General features: G+C 47.7%; 2 protein-coding genes across 8 annotated transcripts in view; one reads left to right on the forward strand and one right to left on the reverse strand.

Annotated features, from left to right (window-relative positions):
- Positions 1-6420, reverse strand: part of HPCAL4 (hippocalcin like 4) — a 43711-nt gene extending 37291 nt beyond the window's left edge. The window contains exon 1 of the mRNA XM_088672230.1: positions 6398-6420. The gene's annotated coding sequence lies outside the window, so the exon portion shown is untranslated. The remainder of the gene's footprint in view (positions 1-6397) is intronic.
- On the forward strand, positions 1164-24571 carry LOC118086978 (CYFIP-related Rac1 interactor A). 7 transcript variants are annotated; one of them, XM_088672225.1, is made up of 13 exons: positions 1164-1538; positions 11299-11383; positions 14573-14653; positions 16891-16970; positions 19027-19148; positions 19508-19613; positions 20000-20136; positions 20436-20513; positions 21453-21569; positions 21851-21930; positions 22539-22665; positions 23206-23276; positions 24244-24452. In XM_088672225.1, the coding sequence occupies exons 4-13, from the start codon at positions 16898-16900 to the stop codon at positions 24305-24307; spliced, it is 975 nt and encodes a 324-aa protein (XP_088528351.1). In that variant the 5' UTR covers positions 1164-1538; positions 11299-11383; positions 14573-14653; positions 16891-16897; the 3' UTR covers positions 24308-24452. The 7 variants fall into 7 exon arrangements, with proteins under 7 accessions (XP_088528351.1, XP_088528352.1, XP_088528355.1 ...); XM_088672226.1 differs by lacking the exon at positions 14573-14653 and having other exon boundaries at positions 1244-1538; positions 24244-24571; XM_088672229.1 differs by lacking the exon at positions 16891-16970 and having other exon boundaries at positions 1258-1538.
- Positions 24572-27924: the final 3353 nt, after the last annotated feature.

The following is a 27924-nucleotide window of genomic DNA, read 5'->3' on the forward strand; positions in this document are numbered from 1 at the left end:
ACCTTAAATTAACCTTCTGTTCACCCACCTCCTGCTGTGATGGATGCTGCCCCATCAACAGTGTTGAAATAAGAGTCAACCTGCAATCCAGTCGGCTTCTGTACTTAGATGGGGAGGGAGCATAATTTTGTCTTTTGCTTCAGGCAGCAAAAGGTTTGTGACTGGCTGTGAAGGTTCTGGTCGGGAAACAGAAATTATGGAATTTGCTACCAAAGAATGAAGGAATATTAACAAAGATGTCTTGCAACAGCCTTTACCTAACCTCCAGGTGCTTTGGAGTACAGCTCTCATCAGTCCCAGTCGGCGTGGCTTATGGGAGTTGCAGTCCAAAACACCTGGAAGGCTCCAGGTTGTGCATGGTAATCTGCTGCCTCTGCCACTACAGATGAGACAAGGTCAAGGACCTTTGACATTGTCTGTTCAATTGTTCAGTGACGCAAAGGAGGGGGGTGGCGGGAATCATGTGGATCTGTTTAAAAATTGTGTCAATGATAATTTTTCTTTTTGACAAGGAATTCAGAGCTAGTGAATTCCTAATGGTGCTAGCCAAGGCAGGTGGCAGTGGCATGTGAAGACACTTCTGGACAAACTCATGAAAAATATAAGCTCTGAGACCTAAATGAACCCTCTTCGGTCAGAAGCAACTGAGCTTCAGCTCTTCCCAAAAAATATAAGTAATGAATGAGACATTGGGCTCATCCAGACTTCCTTTTGTGCCACACTTTCCAGGCACAGGTCCACACTTTAAAGCTCGGTGTCTGAGCATTTTTATTATTTTGACCTGGTGCTTGCCCTGGGAAAACCTGCTCTTTACTTCTGAAAATGACAAACTACAGAAGACTGGATTCAGCATAGGTTTTACTTGGGGAAAGCACTGGGACAAAAAAGAAAACTGTTTGGACATGGAGCTTTAAATCCCAGAGCTGTGCCTAGAAAAACTCAACAACCTGGGCTGCCCCACCCACAACAAAAATCCTGGCTACGCCCATGGACCCCAAGTGAAACACTGATAACAGGCCACAGATCTGCCTTTAACCAAGATTCTGATTTTGGGTTGTTATGCGTACAACTCCTGTCTGGGACAGGGGGGATAGGCTGGATGACCTCTTGGGTGCCTTCCGATTCTCCATATCCTGAACCCAGGCTTCCCTTGTCTGGCTCTTGAGACTGAGAGAGCGAGAGAGGAAAAGAGGGCCTGGCACAGCAAGGCAAGGGTTAATCTGCCCTGGCTTCCTTGCACTGCAGACGTCACAGATGTTTTAGAAGGAGGGGAGGGGGCCGAGTAGTGGTCTATGGTGGTCTTTGTGATGCATTTTATACTGATAGCAGCAGCTGCACCAGCAAAGCTCCCTTCTTTGGATTGACACACACAGGGAGGGCAGCGCTCCTTCTGCAATCTCTCTCTCTCTCTCTGCAAAGGGGCTACTCTTCCCAGGCACAAGCAAGGATCTGCAGAAGATTGGGAGAAATATTATTGCATCCTCCCCAGCGTGTCTCTCTGAGAACTCTGGATTTGCCTTGTCGTCCTCGGCAGAAAGGTGGGTGTCTCTTCCATTGGCAAGTGGGGAGGAGGAGGGGTGCGAGGACGGAATCAGACGAACTGAAAGAGATTTTAATATTTTTTTTGCAAGAACAATAGATGCATTCGAACACCTGGTATTTCCAGAGCAGTCCAAAACAGGATTTCTCATGAATCTTCCTGGCTGGCGGCCGGGGCACCCACAGTGACAGGGAAGGTGGGGGGAAGAACTGCTGAGTTGGGTGGGGGTCAGGGTCTCCCCAGTAGATTTTCTGAGCTCTCTTTATGCAGCGCCACCTGCTCGCCCACTGGCTTTCTATGCTGAAAACCTGGGCACCATCACGCTCTAGGGTTGCACAGCCTCAAGCTCTGTTCCCGACCCACACCCTGTTTACTGTTGCCGTCGGGCGCTGAGCAAAGGCGCTCTGGTCCCCTTCCGTGTCCCACCATGTGCAGGCAGGGATGGCGCTGGGGTAGCCGCTGCCTTTGGAAGCAAGAGCACGCTCCCCATTTTTTTGCCGCGCAAGGCCAGGGTCTCGGTCTCTCTCTGATCTGTGAAATGGGTGGAGCGCAGGCAGATGTGCTGTGCCTATTGCCCCTCTCCTGTAAGGCGGCACTCATCGCTGCTTCATCCTTAGCCCCCTGCGGAATTTTCTTTCCCCCCTCCCTGCCTGCAGTCGCAGGAAATGAGATGCCAGCGGCAGCGGCAGCACATGGCTCTCTTTGCCTCTTCTCAGGGGGAAAAAAATTAAAAAAATAGCTGGGTCTGCTCAGTGAGATTCTTTTGTGTGTGTTTGGTTGCTGGAGTGCAATGGGCTTTTGTCCAGAAGTTCTGCCCATAAATTGGTACCCAGGTGGTCCAGGGTGCTGGTTTCCTTGCAAGTGATGCAAGGGTGGGTATTGCAACCTGGGATAGGGATGGACTTATCAGAGTGTGTCAGCAGCTAAATTCACCTGTACAGCTGTCTTCCTCCCACTGACATTGGCCAGACAGAGGTCAAAGTCTCCTGGGATACTGAGCAGATAGATATAGTCTATTGTCTATTCTGTAGTAATGAATGAAGATTCAGGTTTGGTCTCCCTTGTCAAACCGCAATCCCCCACCCCAGCACTCTTTACTAGTTCCTAGAAGGAAGACTTCCTCTGAAGTGTGGGGGATAGGCAAGCTGCCTCCATGCCCTTAGATAGAAGCATTGAGCTGTCCCCTGTTGGAAGCCGGAGGCTGGGCCAGGTGATTGCTAAGGTCGTTTGGATGCTCATGTTCATATGTGCAAAGAGCTTTTCAGGTGCATTTCCCTCGCAGTTGGATGAAGGCTACACGGCAACTGCCCCTAGGAATAGGTCTTTACCACTCAATAATTGTTGGGTGTCTGGAGTGGATTCTGTTTGGGAGGATAATTATAGATGCTGCAGTGAAATCTACACTATGGGAGCTTCTCTTGGGAGAACTCATTAAGGAAAAAAAGGGGGGAACAGATCTGCTCAAAATCCAAGGCCTGCCTGGGGTTGATTTAGGTCACTCATTGATGGAACTTGAATAAGTGTGTTCCTTCCACAGCCAGCTTTGTGTCTCCTTTCTCACAACATCTTGAAGCCTGTGAGTGGTCTCCTCTGTAGTTTTCCCCTCTTCCATTCTTTGTCTGCAAATAAGAGCAGAATCTCAGACTCTGGTCTCCTTCATGCCTTCGCTTGATATGGTGAGAAGAACAAGGTGCATGATTCAGGCTTGGTGTTGGCTACGTGAGATCTGGGGCCCTAGGCGCTTTCCTAGACAAGAAGCAAAATGGCCCCAACAGCATATGCAAAGGATTTTGATGTCCCAATGAGCAAAACCTGATTACACATATTGGACCAGAGGAAGCATGTACTCCTACGGTAGATGGGGATGAAGAGGAGCAGCAAAGGCTGGTCCACGAGACTTTGTAGGAAATTGCCAGGTGTTGCTCGGTGGGCCTTGAGTTGGAGCCTTTTCCTCCTGGTATCAAACAAAGTGGAACTCAAGATTCTGAATGAAGGGCTGATTTAATAAAGAGGAAGCTGCCTTAAACTGGGTCCAAACTAGCTCAGTACTGTCCATATTGACTGGCAGTGGATCTCCAGGGTTTGAGGATCCAAGCCACTAACGTCATTTCCCCTCTTCCCAGAGCCAGGTCCCTCCTTCACCCTTGAAGCCAGTCTTTCCCCAAAGCTGGTTCCCTTCCAGACAATATAGAGTCCAAATCCATGCATTAATGAATAGGGATGATGGGAATTGTAGCATCTGGAGGGCACCATCTTGGCCCCTGCCAATGGCACAGGTCAGTCTTCTTCCCCCATCCTGGTGCCCTCCAAATGTTTTGCTGCCCCAATGGGCAAAGGACCACAGCCAGCACAGCTGCAGAGGGCACCAGGTATAGGAAGGTGGCGGCTGCAAAGTGTAGACTTGCCTTTGACGGAGGCTGATTTGGCTGCAGAGCACGGTGACAGTGAACTGGGAAGGTCTCAGACTGTGAGCAGTCAGTTTGCTCCTCCAACCCACCCCGCTTCCCAAACCACTTAGGTGTGAACCTGCAGAATTTATTTGCCTCTGGGATAAAACACTCCCTTTCTCCCTGGCAGAGCAGGAAAGGAGAAGCAGAGGGGTGATGTGATGCAGGGAGGGAGTTGCTGTCCCCTCAAGGCGATGTAAGCCATTCTCCCATCTCAATCTCAGCGCTGGTTGCCAGAGGCAAGAGGTGTGTGTGTAAAATAGACCAAGAAAACCTGGGTGGCAAAAACCTATGATGTGGTGTGCTTCCAGACAAGGGTTTGTTGTGGGATGTCTGCTCCTCATGCATTCCACCTGACACCATCAGATCAAAATGCCAGCCTGTATCCCCCACCCCATTTAATCCACATTCACCCTTTTGAAGGGAAATCTGATAAGTTTTTTTAAAAACAAAACAAAACCATAACCTGTTTCCAGTCACTCATCTGTGATATCTGAACAACCCATTTACAATATTAAGTCCCCATCTAGAAGCCCCTGCAGAGACCATGAATTGTGTTCCTCCAGCCAAATCTCAGGACAGACTGCCTCCTCCAGAATTTACCTTCCTGGATCAAAACATTTGGTTCTCCTCTCCCAAAGGCTGACTCCTGCATCTCCTCACCCCTTGCAAAGCCCAGAAGGTATTTGGCAAAGTCTAGAGAAGGTGGACATAGCGCCTTCTCTATGAACCAGAAGCAGGGCAGGATCTAGAGCAAGGAAGCGGATTCGGGGCGGCTGGTCAGAACTGGGTAGTGCAGGTGAAGGGAGATGTTCCAAGCAGCATAGAAGGAGTCTTCACAATATCCCCATAGATGGTGCCCAGCAAAGGAAGCCACCAAACATTTACAGGCACAGCAAACTGGCACAGAAGCATGAATTATGGCAGCAATGCATGGTTAGTGTCCTTTGCAGGAATCTGATGAACAGTTGAGAGGCTGAGTCAGACTCCTCACCTGAAAGGTCACAGGTGCAACTAGTAAATCCTCCTTCTCTCTAGGGAGGCTGTCAGGATATCCCTTTCCGAATTCAAGGGGTAACAATACCTTCCATGTTGTCAATCCTGACTCAAAATGGAGCACAGGAAGCTGCCTTATACTGAGTCAGACCAATGCTCCATGTAGTTCAGTAGTGTCTATACTGCCTGGCAGCAGCTCTCCAAATTTTCAGGCTGGATTCTCGCCTAGCCCTACCTGGACATGCCATTGAGGACTGAACCTGGGACCTTCTGAATGCAAAGCAAATGCTTTACCACTGAGCTACGGCCCTCCCCAATCAAAGCAATTATCAAAGGCATCCACATTGGAGAGATCTGGGACCAAGTCACGACACCGGGGTGCAGCTCCTGGCTCTGTCATCTTTTCAGATGACAAGAGTGCTCTGAGCATGTGCAGAATGCCTCACCACTTGGCTTGCTCACATGCACTGGAATTGAGGGCTAGGAAGCAGCATGAGCCCCAGCACCTCTCTCAGAGTACTTTTTTACTTCTCTCTCATGTCCAGCTCCCACTCACATCATTTGCTCATGAGCAAGGTTTCCAGTGGGCTTATTTTGCACCATGGAAGCATTTCGGAAGCCAGCCCCCCGCCCCAACAATGAAGTTGGCATGATTAGGAGCACAGAACCATTAACATTTGAGCATGCATAATGCGGGTCTGTGTAGCTCCCCTCCATTTTGTACTGATGCAGGAAATTGAAAAACCAAAGCAAATTTCTATTTTGAAAGCCCTCCTTGTGCCCTTCAGAAGGGGGACCACAAAGGACTCACCAGAGCATGTCTGGCCTTATGGCACGTTTAAAGACACTCTCCCCCCTCACAAGCCCCTGAAGTCAGTTAAATCACTGTAAACAATGCAAATAATCTGACCATTAGTTTACTGTGCAACTTTCACAAGAGACACTGCTTGTGCAGAAGGGAGGGGAAATGAAAGGCGGGCCAAGAGGCAGCAGTTTAGGATAGATCTTAAGTCACGTCTAGGACTGAGTTCACATGGCAGCTTAAAGCTGTGTGTCCTAGGTGTGCATGCCTTTTTGCATTGTCCACAAAATGTCATCCTTACCCAAGTGGTAGCCTGCATCTCCCCCACCCTCTTATTCCACACTCTCTGGGCTCATCCACACTTCCCTGGGAAAACCTGTTATTAGCACTGAACTGGAGTAAATGTCGGTTGGGTTTTCTCCAAATTGAGGTTTGTTCCGATTTAGTGCTAAAGAGCAGGTTTTCCAGGGCAAAGCAGCAGGGGAATGGCAAAACTGCTTGGAGCCATGCCTAGAAAGCATGTGACAAGTGGAACATCGCTCAGACCCGTGGACAAGCCCTCTCTTTTTAAAAATTACAAAGAATTGTGAAGAACCTTCAGCCAGGGCTTACCTCCTCATCTACTGGTCTTTCTTACAAGTTTGCTGCCAGGTGCTGAAACTGCAGGGCACACACCTTCAGGAAACGGGACGCTAAAGAAGACGAGCAGCCTTGCAGAGAAAAAGGAAGCTGCTTCGGTTGCTAATGAATTTCCCAGACTCAGGGAAATGAGAAGAACTGGGAACTTATAAGTAGCAATAGCAGTGGATTGGCCATCAGTTGTCACCTGATTCCCTGGCCCAGGAGGATTCTGGGATGTTGTGCATAGCCCCTACTGGAGCTACCTCTGGTTCCTTCCAGTGTGGTGTAGTAGTTAAGAGCGGTAGACTCATAATCTGGGGAACCGGGTTTGCGTCTCCGCTCCTCCACTTCTCTGAAGTCTCTCAGCTAGTCACACTTCTCTGAAGTCTCTCAGCCCCACCCACCTCACAGGGTGTCTGTTGTGGGGGAGGAGGGGAAAGGAGATTGTTAGCTGCTTTGAGACTCCTTCGGGTAGTGATAAAGCGGGATATCAAATCCAAACTCTTCTTCTTCTTCTTCTTCTTCTTCTTCTTCTTCTTCTTCTTCTTCTTCTTCTTCTTCTTCTTCTTCTTCGTGCCTGATGTGGTTCAAGCCCCGCAGCTCCTGATACTGGTTGCATAGAATAATAATACAGTGGTGCCTCGCAAGACGAATTTAATTCGTTCCGCTAGTCAATTCATCTTGCGAAAAATTCATCTTGCAAATCGCAGTTTCCCATAGGAATGCATTGAAATTTCTTTTTTTGCCCATAGGAACACATTAATTAAATTTCAATGCATTCCTATGGGAAACCGCGATTCGCAAGACGAATTTTTTGCAAAACGAATTCGTCTTGCGAGTCACCATCAGATTGCAAGACACATTCATCTTGCGAAAAATTCATCTTGCAGGGCATTCGTCTTGCAAGGTTCCACTGTAAATAATAATAATAATAATAATAATAATAATAATAATAATACCCAGCCCATCTGGCTGGGTTTCCCCAGCCACTCTGGGCGGCTTCCAACAGAAATATTAGAATACACCAATTTCTTAAAAATTAAAAGCTTCCCTAAACAGGGCTGCCTTCAGATGTCCTCTAAAAGTCTGGTAGTTGTTTTTCTCTTTGACATCTGGTGGGAGGGCATTCCACAGGGCGGGAGCCACTAACGAGAAGGCCCTCTGCCTGGTTCCCTGCAACTTGGCTTCTCGCAGTGAGGGAACCACCAGAAGGCCCTCGGCACTGGACCTCAGTGTCCAGGCAAAGCGATGGAGGTGGAGACGCTCCTTCAGGTATACTGGACCGAGGCCGTTTAGGGCTTTAAAGGTCAGCACCAACACTTTGAATTGTGCTCAGAAACGTACTGGGAGCCAATGCAGGTCTTTCAAGACCAGTGTTATGTGGTCTCGGCGGCTGCTCCCAGTCACCAGTCTAGCTGTTGCATTCTGGATTAATTGTAGTTTCCGGGTCACCTTCAAAGGTAGCCCCACATAGCAGTAGTCCAAGCGGGAGATAACTAGAGCATGCACCACTCTGGTGAGACAGTCCGCGGGCAGTAGGGTCTCAGCCTGCGTACCAGATGGAGCTGATAAACAGCTGCCCTGGATACAGAATTAACCTGTGGCTCCATGGACAGCTGTGAGTCCAGAATGACTCCCAGGCTGCGCACCTGGTCCTTCAGGGGCACAGTTACCCCATTCAGGACCAGGGAGTCCTCCACACCTGCCTGCCTCCTGTCCCCCACAAAAAGTACTTCTGTCTTGTCAGGATTCAACCTCAATCTGTTAGCTGCCATCCAACCTCCAACCGCCTCCAGGCACTCACACAGGACCTTCACCGCCTTCACTGGTTCTGATTTGAAAGAGAGGTAGAGCTGGGTATCATCCGCATACTGATGAACACCATCCCAAACCCCCTGATGATCTCTCCCAGCGGCTGCATATAGATGTTAAAAAGCATGGGGGAGAGGACAGAACCCTGAAGCACCCCACAAGTGTGAGCCCAGGGGTCTGAATCCCCACCACCACCACTTTCTGAACACGGCCCAGGAGGAAGGAGTGGAACCACTGTATGACAGTGCCCCAAGCTCCCAGCCCCTCTAGACGGTCCAGAAGGATGTTATGGTCGATGGTGTCAAAAGCCGCTGAGAGATCCAGCAGAACTAGGAAACAGCTCTCACCTTTGTCCCTGGCCCACCAGAGATCATAGACCAGTGCGACCAAGGCAGTTTCAGTCCCATGATGAGGCCTGAATCCCAACTGGAAGGGATCCAAATGGTCAGCTTCTTCCAGGCGGAATGTTACGAAAATGTGTTGGAGGAAGACCTGGCACTACCCTGGGCCTAGCTGTCCTTTCCTCCCTCCCCCCAATCAATGAGGGTGGTTTTAAAAAGAAAAGAAGCAGATTTTAATCTGATATTTGCTATGACCCACTGACTTCTATGGATGTTGCCTGCCAGTAACCGTCATCAATGAGTGGAATGTGAAAAGAGATAGAAATGATCAGGAGGGGACAGCATTGTCTGTGAGCCTAGAAATAAAGCAGTTTGAAAAACGAGGCCTGCCTCTGCTCAGTCTCTGAAACATGGTGTCAGAAGCAACCAACCCTTGCCGCCACCACTTTCTGCAAAAGCTGAAGAAAAGCTCAGGAAAGGCCAGGAAGGACTTGGCTAACTTTCAACCAGGCTGCAGATAAAGTTCAAGGGTTGAGGTTCATGAAACAAGTACTCTGCGGTATGAAACAGAGAGTGGAAGCCTTTTTGAACCAGGCAAAATGGGTTTATGCAGTCAAGGACCTTCAGATGCTGTGAACAGGTCCGTCCTGTCTGTGCACACATTGCTTGCTACATTCCTGTGCATCATCTGGGAATCCTCCAAGGTGGGCCTTGTAGGGACTGCCTTGGAGCAGCTGCTCAGTCTGAGTAGGTCAAGTAGCAGCAAAGAGCTCTTGAGAAGACTAATCAGGAGAGAGATTTAGACGCCATTCTGCACACTGCAAGAGGGGGTGCGCAGAGCAGAAGATAAGCTCATGTACCACAAAGTTGGGTGGCCAGGTGCGTAGGGCAGCTCTCTTTTGATACACTTGCCCAGTATCCTTAATTGACCTCTAAAATCCCAGTGGTTTGAATGGCTAAAAAAGGTTTGTGAATTGTGTGTGTGTGTATTTGCATTAATATTTGCATATGTGTGTGTAGTTTTCTAAAGCTCTGTTTTGCTCTATTAAACTGCTAGGACTCCAGCATGGTGGCTGGGTTTGTTGCTGGTGGTGGTAGCAGCAGCAGTAGCTGTACACATTATCAGGAGAACGGGCACCTTTCAGTGCATGTAGACAAAGCTCTTGATTTTCTTCTTCAGAAGGACTGCTTGGTGGTCAGAGCTTAACCTCCCACTCAAGCCATGATATTGCAGGTGGGGAGCTTGATAAAACTCTGCCTCTGTCCTCCAGCATTTTCTTCCCAAAGAGAAAGAGAGAGGGCAGGACTTCAAGTGGGTTGCAGAGTGTGTCTCTCTTGCCCTCTCCACAGCTGCTCCCATAGGAGAAGGCTACTGAATCTGGGAAGGGGAGGCTTAGGGATCTCAAAGTTCTTCAGAGAAGAAATAGACATGGATAAGAAGGAAGAAATGGATGTGCAGTGGTGCTAGCCTGGTAAAGCAAACACACACCCCAGCCTGGATTGGGCCAGAGTTTACAGCAAGTGGCTTCTTCAAACATTCACTGATAGCTACAACATGTTGTGCCCATGTTGTGCTTCCAGAGGCTGAACAGTTGTATGGAAAGTTGCAGCTTGAATCCACAGTGAACAGTTCCAATGACCTGTTCACGACAGGTGAGGAAAATGTTGCCAGCCAGAAGCAAAGGGGGGTGGGAAGCAGTAGACTAAGGGTGATAATGCACTGAAGTTTGACGGGGGTGGGTGGGGTGGGGGTAGATTTCACAGCAATTTCCCTGCTAGTTGTTCACATCAACATGGCTTCAATTTGTTTTTGTTTGTGTACACACCAAGGCGAAGCAAGGGGGGCAGGGGGCAGGGATGTATTTACCCTATACAAAGATGTTGGTAAGAGACAAATCAGGATCAGCTGAAGGGCTCCGATCAGTGTGAAGGTAGTTTGAGAAACAGGGCACCAAACAGGAGTCTTTTGTAATACAGGATACATGTGCATTTTGGATAGTGTTGTGTGAATGTGGATTAAAACCCTGCTCAGCCTTCCTCTCCCCTTGTCCTGTTTTACCTCTAGACATGTGGATATAGACAACAGTGCCTTTCTGAATGCATAAAGACCCCTGCTTAGCTACAGCTGGCTTCAAAACATCAGAGATTAGGGGAATGCTACTGCTGGGAAGGAAATGCCTTTTAGCCTGCTGGAATGGCCAGTGCAGGCCCTTAGGAACAGATAAAAAGACAAGGCCTCGGCCCTTTATACCAAGCCCCTGTGTACCTGCCATTCATCCCAATGGGGCATGTGATGTGGGGGACCTCCTCATGGACTGTGTCCAAATAGTAAACTGATAGGCCATGAGGGATGAACCACCATGGCAGAATAACTCCAGGAATGGAAGAAGTACTTCATGCTTCTACTGAATAATGCTTGCCTTGGCCCATGTGGCAATGTGAGGGAATAAAATGATTGTTCTGTGGTCAAAGAGCCACACTGTGGCCTTTAGTCATCATCCTCTCCATTACTTCTTGTGCGATGCACTTGATGAAGTGAATACTTTCTCTATCTCTGGCACACATGCATGGGGTTCAGTTTTCACAATTCCAGGTTTCCACCAAGGACACAGCTTCATTTCAGACACCTTCAATCAGCAATTTGAAGGCGAATTGCTTAGCTCATGAGAATGGTCTAAATCTGTAAGCCTAACGGTGCATTTTCTCTCCCCCCCCCCTTCCCTCTCTCTCACGCTGCAGGATTCTCCCAGTTAATGAAGTGTTTTATGAACCCTACAGAAGCCTGCTTCTTGCTGTAGAGGTTACTGAAGCATCACAACCTGAGGTAAAAAATACAGCCCCCTTTGCTGTTTGTGTGATGCTGGGACCTATCCAGTCTTAGAGTTCAGAGGACGCTGGGCGAGGCCTAGAAAATCAAGTGTAAAGGCAGGTCTTCCTGTAAACATGTAGCAGAACAAGGTGGCAGAATCCTGAGGGAGCGGAGTGCACTGTGCCACATCAGATGGAACATAATATTTTTTAAAATAAAAAAATACTCTTATGTAAAGAACTTTCAAGCAAAAAAATAAGAGTTTGGGGGTGCAAATAAGTATTTTAAAAATGTGGCAACTCCCCTCCCCCACCTGCATTTTGAAATTTGCAATCTGAAATTATAACCATCCATTCTGCCACATCACAACTTATTTATTATTTATTTCCAATATTTACAGAGCACTTTTCACCACAGACTGTCAAAAAGCAGTTTATGCAAAAATCAATAAAATACTTCCTCGTATATCAGTTTAACACAAACCAAAATCACAGATAAAAACATAGCTTGAATTAATGAACTTGAACAAATACACTTGAATAATGTACAATTATTTAAATACCTGCTGAAATAGAAAGATCCTCAAGAAGTGTTTGATTGAAAGCCAGTAGAGAAGGGGTCTGTCGAATCTCAACTAGTGGGGGGTTCCACAGAATCGGGCCCACAATATGGACTGCCTGGCCCTTAGGAGACACAAGCCATGAGCCGCAAGTGATGCTAAGTTCTTCTTTAATGCTAGGAGCTGCTCACTCCACTTGCCAACTCCACCTGCCCCTTTGCCAACAGACCTTTCCCCACACCTGACTGCCCCCTCGCTTTACACCTCACCCATGCCCTTGCCTGTGCCCTCTCACAGCTCACTCTGTAACTCCCCCCCCCCCAAGCTCACCCCAGGCCCCACCACCTTTTAAAGGAGAGTGAAGTGCTTCACAGAGCAGCTTGCTAAACTTCTGTGTGAAGTGTTTCCTGTCCTCCATTAAACCTTGCTGCAGGCCCATTGTTGGTGTCGCTGTCTATTGGCAAGCCACACAAACTCCAGAGCATGACAACACTTTACATTTCTATGTATAAAGACAGATAAAGCAAAGATACTCACTCTGTAGGCCCAAAAAAAGTGGCGTTTTATCCACAAGCTGGCTAAACAGGAAAATGAAAGTAACCACAAGAAGAAACTGAAGGATTGAGTCTTAGCTCCGACTCATAATAACTGGAGACAATATTTAATTCTGTAATTACCAATTACTACATTGAGTTGCTAGCAGTGATTCCCTCAAAGACCTCCATGATCAGGCAAAGATGTAACTCTTTTAAGTGTCCTAGGCCCAAGTTGTTAAGGGTCTTGTAAATTAACACCATAACCTTTAACTTGGTCTGGTAGCATATGGGCAACCAGTGCAAGCTTTTAAGCACCAGAGTTATGTGGTGGCAATAGTCTGTCTCCACTGACTCTAGCTGCAGTGTTTTTCACCAGCCGGAGCTTCCAGACCAGGCCCAAGGGCAGCCCCACATTGAGTGTATTGCAGTCATCAAGTCTTTACTGCTTCATTTGCTGTATGGTTAGGTCAGGCTTACAAAGCATTCATGGCACAGTAGCAAGGAAGCAGAGAGCGGATCAGGAGGACAGGTCATTGACCAAGAGGCTCACTGTTTATCCAAAGTGCAACAGAGCCATCTCCCAGGCTGGCCTTGATCAATGACTGCCAGGCTCAACTCACATGAAGTCACAAGGAACTGAAAAGGGTCGCTGTTGTGATGCCAAGAAAGGCTTCACATCACCCTGTACGGTGTCAGGGATAGACCTTGATGGGCACTTGCCAAAGCCCGCACACTTGCAGGGAGAGCCACTTAAACTCTCTGGAGACTCCTAGCCCTGCTGCCACTCCTCTTTGCTGTCACCTGCCTCCTCTGAGCATGCAAGCAGCAGCAGCAACAGCACCCTCAGCGCTGCCTTGTGCTTTCCCTCTGGGTGATTGTATGGATTGGGCCCAGAAAGAGAGGACAAATGAGCAGGCAGACATGCTGTGGAGGAGAGGGCCCATTGAAAGTGCCTTACCCGAAACCTAGAGCTGCCCCAGGAGAGCAAACTGGGCTAGCGGGTGGCTACTGCCAGGATCAGATTATGGTCTCTCCTCGGCAACGAGTGCCCATTCATACCCTAGTCAAGGAGTGAGGAAATCTGTAGCCCACCATATGTTGTTGGATTTCAACTCCCATCAGCCCCAGCCAGCATGGCCAATGGCCAGGGATGATGGGAGTCGTAGTCCAGCAAAGATCTCTATGGACACAGGCTTCCTAGCCCTGCTGTAAGCATTGCATGGTGGAACTGAAGCTGCTGAGGTACGGTTGTTCTGCTGCTGAGCTGGGAGGAAGGGGAAGTCCAGTGGAGGCCGAGGGCTCTGGAAACACGCAGAAAGTTCTCACAGGAAGTCTGAGGTGCAGCACAGCACACTCTGCTTCCCTCTGGGAGTCCAAAATAGAAAATATAGAAGTGGTTGTGGGATTTCCACACAGACAAGGCTGCAATGAGATATACAGACAGAGCTGAGCTGCCTGCAGCAGCAGCAGCAGTGACACGTGCCCTCTTCACTCGCTCAAGCCCTTCAGAGAGGACCTGTTTGAGGACAGAGGGCTCTCTCTGAAGCAGGTAAGCTGGGAGGTCCTGCTTTCCCAAGGGTGCTGTGGGAAAGGAGAGAGGTGGTGGTGAGAAGCATTGAGGAAGAGGAGGGTCTACACTGGGCCAAAAAGGGACTAGGGACAGGGACCCCATTGGAAAAGGGGCTCTCAGTAAACGCCTTTAACTCAAACACCCATTTCTGAATTTTGTACCATATATCTACATGGCGGAATTGGGGCTGCTGCCACCCACCTTAGAACAGGCCATGTGACCCAATCATGGGCTCCAACCCCCCCAACTGAAGACCAGTGTTTCAGAGTAGGGGAAGCCAGTGTGGTGCCCTCCAGAAGTTCCCACACTCCCAGTTCCCACACTCCCTGACCATTGGCTGTGGGGGCTGCTGGGAGTTGGAGTTCCACACCTGGAAGGTACCACATGAGCTGCTCCTTCTCCTCTAGAGGAACTCTGTGCTCAGAGGGGCTTTCTTGCAGCCTTTCTCTTCCTCTCTCTCTCTCTCTCTCTCAATCTCTCTTTCTTTCTCTCTGCCTCGGTTGTTTTCTTCCACATTCTGTTCTGTTTCTCCCGCTCAGGTCTGCTGGCCATGGGCAACCTGATAAAGGTATTGGGCAAAGATTTAGAAAACTGTCCTCATTTTTTCCTGGATTTTGAAAGTAAGTCCCATGCGCAAAGGAGGGACGGGGGTGGTGTCTGTGATTACTGGCAGAAGGAGTTGCTGTTCTCCACAAATTTTGGGGGTCGAACTTTACTATATAAATATTTGGGGTGGGGCCAATATACTTTTTTAAAAAAGAAGAAGACTTTGTTGGGAAGTAGCAGGCAGTGACAACCAGACACTGTAACAGACTGGGCATAACTACACTACAGATTTGCAATTTAGCTGTCATGGCCGCTCCCAGAGAATCCTGGGAACTGCCCCCCCCCAGCTGTCTTAGCTGAACTGCAAAGAGATTGGGGTGGAAGCTGGTTTGAGGGAAGATGCATCAAACCACAGTATTTCACAGGAAACTTCAGAATAGATATGGATTGTGGCTAACATCATGTGTACACAGCTTCTAACACCAGCAGTGGGAGCGCACTAGAGACAGAGTAGACAGTCATGTGTACACAGCCTAAGAAGAACTTTAACCTTACAAAAATGGCACTTGGGAAGGGAATATTAATACATTATTTATTATTATTATTAGCATAGAAAGTTAAGTTGCACTTTTCCTGTTGAAAGCAATAGGATGAATATTGTGACCAGCCCGTCCAACATCCAGCATGCCCTGGTGTTCCCAGTCCGGTGTGGTAACAAAAGTGTGAGCTGAGAACTGGGCAGTCCCTCCTTCAAATCATATTCACGTCACTCAGACCACTATTGCTTGGCCTTGGAATTTCCATCTGTAATATGTGGATATTATTTTATCTGAAAGCGACAGTTAAAGGATTACTGTGAAAATGTATCTGAATCACTCTGAGTACTTAAAAGGACTATATTAAGTATTATTGTTTCCAAGAGGAGTTGGAAAGCAATATCTTTCTCTGGCTGAGGGCCAATTTCCACAACTTTTCAAACACGTGCCAAGTGTCTTACAGTTGACTGTCTTCACAATATTTCTTTCTTTCTTCAGAAGAAATTCATAGACTAATAATAATAATAATAATATTTAAGTGGTATACATAAAATAATATAAAATAATTATCAATAACACAGAAACAAAATCAGCAGCATTTTAAAAACAATACACCTGCAAGGAAGGCCAGGGTTTGAGAGACTTGTCCAAAACTACTCAAGGAACTTCATAGCCAAGGAAAGATTTGCACCTTGAACTCATGGGTCTAATCCCCAAACTCTAGGGTCAGTGACATCTTGGACTCATCAAAGAGGGAAAAGAAAAGGCAGCCTCTGATCTGGGCAGCAGCAAACCATTTCGTGCCAGCTGTTCTTATGCCCTTTCTGTCTTCCCAATGTGGTGCCCTCCAGATGTTTTGGGCTACAACTCCCATTGACCCCAGCAGCATATCTGTATGATACTGGGGCTGATGAGAATTGGAGTCCAAATCATCTGGAGAACACCAGGTTGGGGAAAGCTGCTGCAGGGCTGTCTGAGGTAAGGACTGATTCACAAAGGCCCTGCAGCATTTCTGGCCTGTTGCTATGGCCGCCAAGGCTATTGGGTCCTGCTAAGCAAACATGACCGACACTTGTGCCAATGTGTGGGCCAAACCAAGGCCTGATGGCTAAATGGAGCCCCTATGTGGGAAAATGCTTTGGCTGCCATCATAAATTCAACCTTTGGTGAGACTCTCCCAAACTTGCCAGCCATAGGTCCTGTTGAACAACCACGCTCCCCTTAGCCCCCAAATCTGGTTGGAGAACAGTGACTCTTATCCTCCTCTGTTCCTTATCATTGGTCTTCCTTCCCATCAGTCAATGCACATCTCCATTCAGGGGCAGGAAGAGGTGGGGTGGGCCTCTCTATACTCAAACGTGGATCACCAACAGTTGTTTATTTTCTTCCCCTCTAGTCTAGGCTTCGCCAGCCTGGTTCTCTTCAGGTGTTTTGGGCTACTACTCCATTGGGCTGATGGGAGTTGTAGTCCAATACATCGGGAAAGAACCAGGCTGGCAGAGACTGGTCCAGACTGGCAGAGATTGGTCTAATCAAATGAGAACTGACTAAAACATATCTCTGAATGCTACAAAGTTTGTGGGCATGTTCACCTCATCACCAAGCACTCGCAGTCAAATAAGCCGTAACTTGAATGTAGAAATTGTTTGCTGAATGACTCTTCCTGCCACCCAGAAAGGGGCACCTTTCCCAGTGACATTCTCCCACAGACCTCTCCTTCCTTCCCCACCTCACTACCCATCATGCTTTTCTCCCTCTTGTCTCTTCTCTTGCAGGTAGCACATGGGGAACCTTCTTAAAGTGTTGACTTATAACGAGCTTGACCAAGGCCCTAATTTTTTCCTTGACTTTGAACGTGAGAAGGGATTTTTTTATTTTTTTGCCTTTGTTTTCATTCATGACTTTCTTTCATTGATTTAATTCATGATTAAAATTGATTTATTTCGTTTTGTGTGGAGGTGTAGAGGCAAGGGCTTGTATCCTCAGGGCAGTTTCTTGTGGGTTCAGCGCTGCTCAGGCATACAAGTTTTTATGCAGCATCCACACAACATTGACCTCATCAAAATGCCACCCCATATCCCATCTCCTATCCAGATTTACCGCTTCCACAAGTTTTTTACTTACCAGATTTCCCATGGAAATGGTAAAAAACAAAACAAAAATTCCAGATAAAAGGGGAGAATGATATGGGGCAGTATTTTGGTGAGGTGGGAGTCATGTGGATGCTGCAAAAACATTGCTGAATGAGCAGTGCCAAGTCAGCAATAAACTGCCATGTGGAATTCCCCAAGAAGCTTCAGGGTGAAATCTAGAGAGGCAGAGGAGGGAGTCAGTAACCAGACAAGATAATGGCTGCTGGGCTGAGCACAGCAGAAATATGCTTCTGATGCAGGTGCAATGCCTTTCTGGCAGGATGATCATTATATAGCAGTGGGAAAGGGCAGTAGCCAATCACACTGAGAGCAAAGGAGGTGGGGCAAGGGAAGGGATTGGTGGATAGTTGTTTTCTTTGGGTAGTGGACAGTTGTTTTCTTTGGGGGGGGGTGATGGGCCAGAAAGTAAGGCTTCTCCTCCAGCAGAGTGCTCAGAAGCTCCCACATTTGGAGACACCCACATTTGGAGACGTCCTACAGGCAACAGTCTACATCTCCTCCAGAGTGATGGCCTGACTGGAGCCACATTTCCAAGATTGTACTAGCATCTCAGTAAAGAGGCACTTAGCAGCCCTGCGGTGTCCAGGACAGCATTGCCAAACAATTAACTTTCAGGGTTCGAATGGCACATTGCCACACCTCCTCACAAGCAGACGCCAGCCTGGACCTGGACTGCTGTAGGTGGGCTCTGTGTGCCTGACCCCCTCCCCCTTCTCAAGCTCCTATAGGGTGTGCATGAGACCTGCTGGGCCCTAGAACTGCTGAAGGTATGTGGTCTGGGGAGAGAAGCAAGGAAGGCGAGTTAGCGCTAGATAAGGCAGGCAGGCCAACAGCGCTGGAACCCTGTTTTGGGGAGGAGTGGTGGGCAGCTCACTGCCTAGGATGCCATTGGCATAGTGCCTCCTAGTGTTTTGTTTTTTATACTTTGTGGTTTCTTTTTGGTCCTCCTGTATATTTATTTTCTAATATTTTCCCGGTACAGCTAAGGGCCAAAGGTCTGTGGCAACCCTCCCCAGCTTGTCGCCCTCAAGATATTTTGGACTACAGTTCCCATCAGCCCCAGCCAGCATGGTTGTGTGAGTCAGGGTTCATCCATATTTACGTTTGTCCTGTGCCTAGAAAGCACATGTCTGGGAGGTTTTCTGCTTCTCCCATGCTTTCTAGGCACACATCCAAGTGGTTTTCAGTTTGATTGGCCACTTTCTTCGGGGAAACCCACTCTTTAACCACTGAATCAGAGCAAACGTCTATCTGTGGAAAACCCAATTGACATTTGTGGATGAGCCCTCGCTGAGGCTCGTGGGAGCTGTAGTCCAAAATTTCTGGAGGACTACAGATGGTAAGGGTGGTCTGTGGGCTTCCCAGAGAAAAACATGCAAGAGAGGGGCTCTGTTGCAGCTCACAGGCCGGGCCATGGCTTCCCAGTGCTCTTTGGGGGCAGCCCAATACCTCATCCCCTCTCCAGGCGGTTGCACAACATGACCTGGGTACGCCCGACAAACCTTGCCCATGATGCCAACGGGTTTATGGGGAGGCAGTACTCTCTGGTTGCAAATGGCTACTCCCCTGGTCCCCCTGACATTCCATGGGTTGCCCCCCCAACCCCTGACCAGGCAGAGGGAGCTCTTGGACCCCCTCATTCCAAGCAAGCCATCCCAGTGTCCCTCCCTCCCTTCCCCCTGGGGCTGGGCTGAGAAAGTGTCCTGCAGCACGAGTGTCCTGACCTCTCCCTTTCTCTCTGGGTGGGGTTCGCTGCAGATGCACAGCCCACAGAAGCCGAGACAGCTGTGTGGAACCAGGTGAACGCTGTCCTAGAGGAGGCACAGACCATTCTGGCGGAACTGCAGTCCTACACTGGAGCTGGGCAAGAGATCAGAGAGGTACTAGGAAGAGCCTGCTGGATCAGGCCAGTGGCCCACCCGGTCCAGCATCCTGGTCTCACAGTGGCCAACCAGATTATTCAGTGGGGAAACCAGCAAGCAAACAAGAGTGATCTCTCTTCCTGTGGCTTTCAGCAACTAGTATTTTGAAGCATTGCTGCCTCTGACTGTGGAGGGCAGAGCATAACCGTCATGGTATGACCTGAGCCCTTCCCAAAGCTGACCCCCACATCCCAGAGCTAGGAGCTATGCTAGCAAGTGGTCTGGATTTTCCCCCCTCTCCCCACAAAGATTTTTGTACTTTTGCAAAGCTAACATTTCAGGAAGAAGACTTAGCATCTTGTGTTACTTTATCACAGGCCATCCAAAACCCCAGTGACTTGCAGCTCCAAGAAAAGGCATGGAACGCCGTGTGTCCCCTTGTGGCAAAGCTGAAGCGTTTTTATGAGTTTTCTCTTAGACTTGGTAAGTGCCCTCCCCCATCTCATTTTCTCCACATTAGGTTGTAAACCTCTTTTTTTTAACATAAGGAAACAGTGCCACATGAAAATGTCTTTCTTCCTACGTAATATGCCAATCTTGGTACATGACTGCTTAGCATATACATTTTTAAGAGGCAATTTGTCCCTAATACAATGCATTTCTTTATGGTGATTTCACAAAAATACTTGCTTCTGCATGCCCTTCTCATTACTATAAACATTTTTGGTGTGAATTTCAAAGGGGAAGCAGAGCTTTGGCAGGTTCGCATTAAAATGTAAATTGCACTAATCCTGCAAGCTGTGCAGGGATTGGCCAGGTGAGGGGGCTGCTGCCTAATTTAACAATCTCCCTCCTCCTGTCTCTCCCAGAGAATGCCTTGCGGAGCTTGCTGGAAGCTCTCACCAGCCCACCTTACGCCCCGACTCAGCACCTGGAGAGGGAACAGGCTCTCGCCAAACAGTTTGCAGAAATCTTACACTTCACCCTCAGTTTTGACGAGCTCAAGGTACGTGTGGGAGAGGAGGCCACCAACAGCGGTTGGTCCAGCCGCAGCAGGGAATGTGATCTGAGCATAATAACAAGTAAAAACCTCCCACAGGGGCTTCTGACTCTTGCCCCTGTGGAACAATATTAGGCACTTTGCACAGCACCCACTCTGGATGGTTGGCACAGGTGCAGATGTAGCCTGCAAAACACACACACACACACACACACTATCCCTTTCCCTCCCATATGTGGAGAAAAGCCTTCTGCTTCATCTTCTCGCATCACCCCTGAATGAAGTCTCCCTTCTCTGTCTCCCAGATGACCAACCCTGCCATCCAGAATGATTTTAGCTACTATAGAAGAACCATCAGTCGAAACCGGATCAACAACCTGCAGGTAAGGAACGGCTCCTTCCTTTCCCTGGGAGGCAGAGTAAAAACCCAGGCTGGGCAAAATGAATGGAAATTCTAATGGCAAAGGAATGGTGGGAACTCGAAGCTGCCATGCAAGTGGAAATGTGCAGAGATGCCAGAGCAAACAGAGTATGTTCACTTGAGAGCCAGGGCTCATCCACACTTCCTCTTGACCCATATTTTGATTGCCTTGTGTACTGATTAATTCCCTCAGGTCCAAGAGCTTTTCTTGTTCTTCCATGGCTGTACCTTGTAAAAAATCCAAACTTACTTGCTGAACTGAAGCTCAATTAAGCAAAATCACTCTTCGGGTTTTCTGTATATCCGATTCAGCAGGCAAGATCGGATTTTCGCAAGACACAGTGAGAAAAGCTCTCGGATCTGGGAGAATTAAACAGCACACAACACAATCAAATTAGGGGTCAAGCAATAGTGTGGGTGAGCTCTGTCAAAAAAAACTGAAATCCAAGCAGGAGGGGGAATGGAATGGAATGCCTGGAAAAGATGGAGAAAGACATAGATATAAAAAGAGTAAAATGAACTATCTTGTCTGGATAGGTGGTTTGCTGTTTCAGACTGAGAAGTTATTTTTAAATGTCCAGAGGGATGGAAATGAGAGCTGTCCATAGAAATAAACAGAGAAATCCAACATTTTAAGGTAGCTGGGGTTGGCAACATGGTGCCCACCCTCTACCACCAACACACACACACACACACACACACACACACACACACACACACACACACATATACAACAGAAACAAACCGGTAAGGACTGAGCATGCCCAGTGGGCATGGAATGTTGGCTGGTTTTGGTGGGGAGGCGATGAAAAACCAATGGAGTAGAGTGGCTGGGAACTTAAAAAGAAGCCCTCCATGCTGCAATGTTTTCCTGCAACTGATCTCCATTCCTACCCTGCAGTTAGATGCTGAGAGTGAGGTGAACAACGAAATGGCCAACCGGATGTCCCTCTTCTACGCAGAGGCCACCCCGATGCTGAAGACTCTCAGCAATGCCACGACCAAATTTGTTTCAGAGGTGAGTGATGCCTCCCAAGGTGCAGAGAAGACAGAGGCAAGAGTTGCCAAGACCACCTTAACATGACAGCCTGCTGCAAAGTCCAGGCTTCCTTGGTTGTTCATGCAAGGTTAACGCTGCACACTGGCCTGGTGGGTTGATGGGCAGAATCCACCCCAAGGAATCTGTGCTGTGGTGGCACAGGGACTCGGGCTGCCTCTCTCCCTTCAGGTATTCAGCTTGCTCTCTCCCTGGGGAGGAAGAGCAGGGGTGATCAGCATGCAAACTGGGTCTCCTTTCAGAACAAAACTCTTCCCATTGAGGACACAACTGACTGTTTGAGCACCATGGCCTGTGTCTGCCGGGTGATGCTGGAAACGCCGTGAGTACATGCCTTTGATTATAGGCCCCAAAAGCTGAACAAAGTGGCCGTCAGGGCTGCATGCATACAGCAGAGTCTAAAAAGCCACCTAATTGACAATTGCAATTAAAACCCAACTAAATGGAGACCCCATGTTAAAAATATGGGGTTACTCAGAAACTACAATGAATCTAGAATGTGGCTGCTGGACTGGTGACTTGGAGTGGCCGCCGGGACCATATTTATTATTATCATTATTATCAAATGAATGTGCAAAAATGTAAACAGAGTCACCAAGGGCCACTGTACAATGGGATTGTCCAGGCTTCTACATGCCGCAAGGCAACTTACCTGGTGGAGGAAATTCCACATCAGAGGGGCAACCACTGCAAAGGCCCTGTTCCTGGTCACCAGCATTTTGACCTCTAAGGACCAGCTGTCTGTAGCAAGCTCCCACCCACAAGATGACTTTAAGGGACCCATACCGGAAATCACATATTTTTAGAGTCTTTAGGCTGTGTTTAGCAGTTACATGCTATGATCTCCACAAGAAAGCTGGGAAGGAAATGTGGGGCATTGCAGCTGGTCCAAGGAGGCGTGTTCACGAACCTCTTTCTTGTTTGCAACAGGGAATATCGGAGCCGCTTCACCAACACCGAAACTCTCCTTTTCTGCATGCGGGTGATGGTGGGGGTCATCATTCTTTATGACCATGTCCATCCTGTGGGGGCTTTCGCCAAGACCTCCAAAATTGACGTGAGTGATATTTCTCTCTTCATACAGAAACATCAATAAGAGAAACTCAAGGAGCTGACAAGCCAGCCTTTGATGACCTTGACCATCTCAATGTATTGGACTAAAACTCAGCAGCCTCAGAATAATATAGCCTTAACGACTGGGGCTGATGGGTGTTGTAGTGCAAAACACCTGGAGGGCACCAGGTTGGGGAAGGCTGGAGCCTCCAGTTGTTGTTTTTTTAGTGACAATTGATCCTCAATTAGCTTTTAAAGGGAAGGAGGAGCAAAGATCCATAGGAGCAACCAAGCATCAGAAGAGCCACGCTGGGTGGGACTATCCATTCCAGTTTAAATGCGGGGCTGTCCCCCTTTTCTTGCTGCACCTCCCATATCCACATGTTCTGGAAGACCCTATTTTGCCTTTTTCAAATCTCGTGAATCTGCTCACAGACAAAGGGACTGTTGTCAGTATAAGTGAGTGCACTTCTCAAAAATTTCCCCCCTTTGAAATTTGACTAACAAGGGTTTTTCTTTTCTTTTCCTTTTTTAATGCTGGTAGATGAAAGGATGTATCAAGGTCTTGAAAGACCAGCCTTCCAACAGCACAGAAGGCCTTCTGAATGCACTGAGGTAAGGCAGCCCAAGAGGCACCTTTGAGGAAATGGGCTTTGGCAGCCAGAAAATGTCTGCTGCAACTCTCAGAAAAGAACTGCAAGCGCATGTGCATGCGCACACGCAAACACACACACGCACACACCTTGCACAAGCACCAGGATTGCACTGGGATGACTTCGGCAGCCTAGGCAGGTGCTGGAGTTGAAGATAGATAGAATGGAAAGAATTTTCAGAAACTGAAATTGGTTTTGTAGACATGAACAGTTCTTATTGAAGGAGCACAATGGCAGGAACTGAAGAAGTTTACTGTTACTAAATGACCATTGACCTGGCTTCACAGAAGGAACTCCCTTGTACATTGCCCTCACATCACAATTACCCTGTGGGGCAGACCATTATTCCCATTTTACAGCTGGGGAGTTAAGGCCAGCAGCCTTTCCAGTGTGCGTTGCACAGGAGGGGCTGGCCTGAGTCCTGGATTCCAAACAAGCTCCTGCCCACCAGCCGGTGCTTTGGTATCAAGGGAGCTGCAGTTTCTCAGCACTCAGACCACTGTATGCTGTTCAGGGACACTGCGTCTTCCCTGTCCTCAACAACTGGCACTTTAATTGCTTTGGCCAGCATCACAGAAACCTACCTTTTAGTCCAGGTGTAGGCAGCCTTTGGCCATCCAGATGTTGCTGGACTACAGCTAACATCATCCCTGGGCCTGATGGGAGTTGATATCCAACAGCACGTGGAGGTTAAGCTATTGGCTACACCTGGGCATTCAGGTTCCTACCCTCTACTCACTGGCAAACTCCCCCTATATCCATGCTTCCTTTCTGCCAAACTAGTCCCTACTAAGAAATCCCACATTTTTACCTTTGACCAGGGGCTTGGATGTGCATTGCACCTGTTCCCACAGCAGCCAGCACAATTGGCTTCTTTTCTCTACAACTGGTGTGCCCTTTTTCCCCACTGCCTCCCTGCTTCTTCCTAGGTACACCACCCGGCACCTCAATGATGACACCACATCCAAGCAGATCCGGGCCTTGCTGCAATGAGCACCCCCCCCCTGCAGTCGAGGGGTGGGCGGCATTCACCAGAGACCCAGAAGGGGATTTCTCCATGGAACCTTCAGCAGAAATTTTAATGTTGACATATTGCTATAAATAACCATTGGCCATCATATTCGTCATTTTGTAGAAGAAGAAGAAGAAGAAGAAGAAGAAGAAGAAGAAGAAGAAGAAGAAGAAGAAGAAGAAGAAGAAGAAGAAGAAGAAGAAGAAGAAGAAGAAGAAGAAGAAGAAGAAGAAGAAGAAGAAGAAAGAAGGGGGAGATTATATATATATATATATATATATATATATATATATATATATATAAACAAATAAATATATATATATATATGCACACACACATACACACACACACACACATATAAAATTATGAGAGATATAATCCTTCCAGCTCAGTGCCAATCTGCCCCATCTCCCAAGACACTCCATGTTCAACTCTGGCAGAAGTGCAGCTTTGCTAGAGAAGCGCCATGTTGCCAAGGCCGCTCCTCTTCACCGTTCCAGTCCCAGTCCCACCCATGTTGATGTGACATGTCTAGTTCTCAGCCCTGAAAGGCTGACAGAGTCTGACCAAGCTTCAAGAGGGACAAAGGGGGCAGGGTTTGGCCCAAGCTGGAAAGAGGTTGAACCACCATCTTGGAACCAAGTGGGAAGGTCTGTTCCTAAACTCTTGAGAGGTCCAGAGAGATGGATCTCCTGAACTAGCCCAGACTCCAGAGGAGGGTGGGGGGCTAAGTGAGAAAGATGGAGAGATGTTCTCCTGTTTAAGATGTAAATAATGTGTCTGGAAAATGACTGTTGATCAGGAATGACTAGGATGATTGATGCAGGATGATGATGATGGTGGACATCATCATTAAAATCTTCAACACTGATTCCATTCAAAATGGCTCAGTCACACCTTTTAGATTTTTAATATAAACAATTAAAATCCACTCACCTGTTATTTTGTACATTTTTGTGTCAAATAAAATAAAAAGAAAAAACTAATCTGTTGTGTGAGAGACTGGCCTGGTTGTCTGTTTTGCTATGTTGGCAAAATGCACGTGATCAGAGGGGTCCCTTTTTATTATTATTTCATGTTCCAAACAAGGCTTGGGCAAAGGTGACCAAAAGTGAGATTTGTGCGCATGTGCACACAAACACATTATTCAGACATGTTTGTCAGGAGTAGGTGGATAGGGAGAAGAAAGTGACAAGATGTAAAGTGGTTGTGTAATCTGACCCACAGATCTGAGCACAAAAGCCACATTCTTTCCTTTATCCAAAATAATAGCACAACAGAAAAAAGGGTTCACATCAATATATCATACATAATCAAAATATTGTCAGTACTTAAATCAAGCCTTAATAGCTCAAGTAGCTGGGCATTGTATGGGCACACACACACACACACTGAATAAGATGTAAAATGTAGATGTCTTTCAATATTATCTTCACCATCTGCTATTACAAATCAGGAAACTCATCCTTCAGAGTTTTCAGAGTACGGTCCACATTTCATTAATTTCTGACTTGATTAAAAAAAAAACCAATATTACCGGTCCCTTTGTTGACTAGTGGGTTTAGCATCTCAAGGCTATTCACCTCTTTCCATGCCCATCATGGCCTATGAATACGTAGCTTTAAAGACCCCTTTTTACCTACTGATCAATAACAAGATTGTGCTCTCCAGATGTTTTGCTGTGCTGGCTGGGGCCAACAGGAGTAGTTCAAAGCATGTGGAAGGTACCTGGTTGGGGGAGGCTACATGAGACTACTGGACTATGAATAAAGAAGTAACTTATTTGTTGTTTTAAGCTAGAGCCACAACTTGAGGTAGGGGAAACTCTGGATTTCCAAATGCTTCCTCTGGATACAAAACACACAGCCACATTGTTCCACTGACACTTGATTTATGTCAATAAAGAGTGACAATATTTTGGCAATACTGGTTGATGCTAATCTTTCTTCTGGCTAAAGCTCAATCACACTGAATCCAATCAAAATCAACTGGGCACCATTAGCCACAGCCACTGGCTGACATCCCATTGTTATCCAGGGCACAAGGGCAACAAGCTTCCCCTGTCTTGAGGTCTATTTATTTATTTATTGAAAAGTTTCTATACTGCTTTTCATTTACAGAAAGAAATGCCAAAGTAATTGACACAATAACAAAGCAACAAAGTGTTGCAGTCAACTAACTTTTATTCAGAGCAGACCTGGTGAAATCAATGGGTCCAAGTTATGCATGGCCATTGGCTTCAATGGGACTACTCTAAGTAAAACTTAGTTGAGTGCAACTCAATGGCCAATAAACAATAATCACCACAATGCCTGGTATTAGCAATATGAAGGGTCAGGGAACACCTGGGTGAACAGGTATGTATGTCTCCAATGGATGGTGAAAACACCTCACAGGTGTTGCCAGCCTGATCTCAACAGGGAGAGCCTTTTGCATAACAGGTGCCACAGTGAAGAAGGGTCTCCTTCACACCCGCACCAGATAGGCCTCTGTAGGTCATGGTATGGTCAAAATGGCTGCACCGGCAGAACACAGTAGCCTGAGCCATCTATATGTCAGAAGTTGGACCCTCACACCCATCAGGTTGTGGCGGTTAACACTGTGGTGTAGTAGAGGCAGCCCCACCAACCTCAGCTTGCCTTCAGCCAGCCCAAACCTGCCTGCCTTCTTGCTTACAACTAGCCCAGGGGGTGGCCCTGCCTTGCCAGTTTCCTCCTCCTCAGTGCTGCCCTTGTAGAACATGGCTGGAAGGAGGATGGGGGCAAAACTAGCATGAGTTGGCTCTACCTGTTATTGGCTCTACCTGTTATTGGCTCTGGCGCCACCTACTGTCGGGACCCCCGCCTTCTGTTCTACCAGTCCCAATGGGCACCAGCTGCCATGCCAGTTTGTGGCTTATATGGCTACAAGCATTGTTTTGTTCAATCAGCCCAGCTGCCTGTTTTGCCTCCCTTGGCAGGTAGGGGGCACTTGGGTACCACAAACAGCTGGTTAATTGCCTCGACTATGGCACACTCCACTGGTCCCATCACCTCCTGGCAAATAGAAGGGGAAGAAATGGAGGCAGTGAGAGATTTTACTTTCTTGGGCTCCTTGATCACTGCAGATGGTGACAGCAGTCACGAAATTAAAAGACGCCTGCTTCTTGGGAGAAAAGCAATGACAAACCTAGACAGCATCTTAAAAAGCAGAGACATCACCTTGCCGACAAAGGTCCGTATAGTTAAAGCTATGGTTTTCCCAGTAGTGATGTATGGAAGTGAGAGCTGGACCATAAAGAAGGCTGATCGCCGAAGAATTGATGCTTTTGAATTATGGTGCTGGAGGAGACTCTTGAGAGTCCCATGGACTGCTAGAAGATCAAACCTATCCATTCTTAAGGAAATCAGCCCTGAGTGCTCCCTGGAAGGACAGATCGTGAAGCTGAGGCTCCAATACTTTGGCCACCTCATGAGAAGAGAAGAATCCTTGGAAAAGACCCTGATGTTGGGAAAGATTGAGGGCACTAGGAGAAGGGGACGACAGAGGACGAGATGGTTGGACAGTGTTCTCGAAGCTACGAACATGAGTTTGACCAAACTACGGGAGGCAGTGCAAG

This window comes from Zootoca vivipara, chromosome 6, assembly GCF_965207765.1.
Source record: "Zootoca vivipara chromosome 6, rZooViv2.hap1.1, whole genome shotgun sequence".
NCBI classification, from domain to species: Eukaryota; Metazoa; Chordata; class Lepidosauria; order Squamata; family Lacertidae; genus Zootoca; species Zootoca vivipara.

Bases quoted from the DNA above. Each gene is read 5' to 3' on its own strand.
- LOC118086978 (XM_088672225.1), top strand. From the start codon at position 16,898: ATGGGGAACCTTCTTAAAGTGTTGACTTATAACGAGCTTGACCAAGGC. The intron at 16,971-19,026 runs GTGAGAAGGGAT...GGTTCGCTGCAG, and splicing joins TTTTTTCCTTGACTTTGAAC to ATGCACAGCCCACAGAAGCC. The intron at 21,570-21,850 runs GTGAGTGATGCC...GTCTCCTTTCAG, and splicing joins CGACCAAATTTGTTTCAGAG to AACAAAACTCTTCCCATTGA.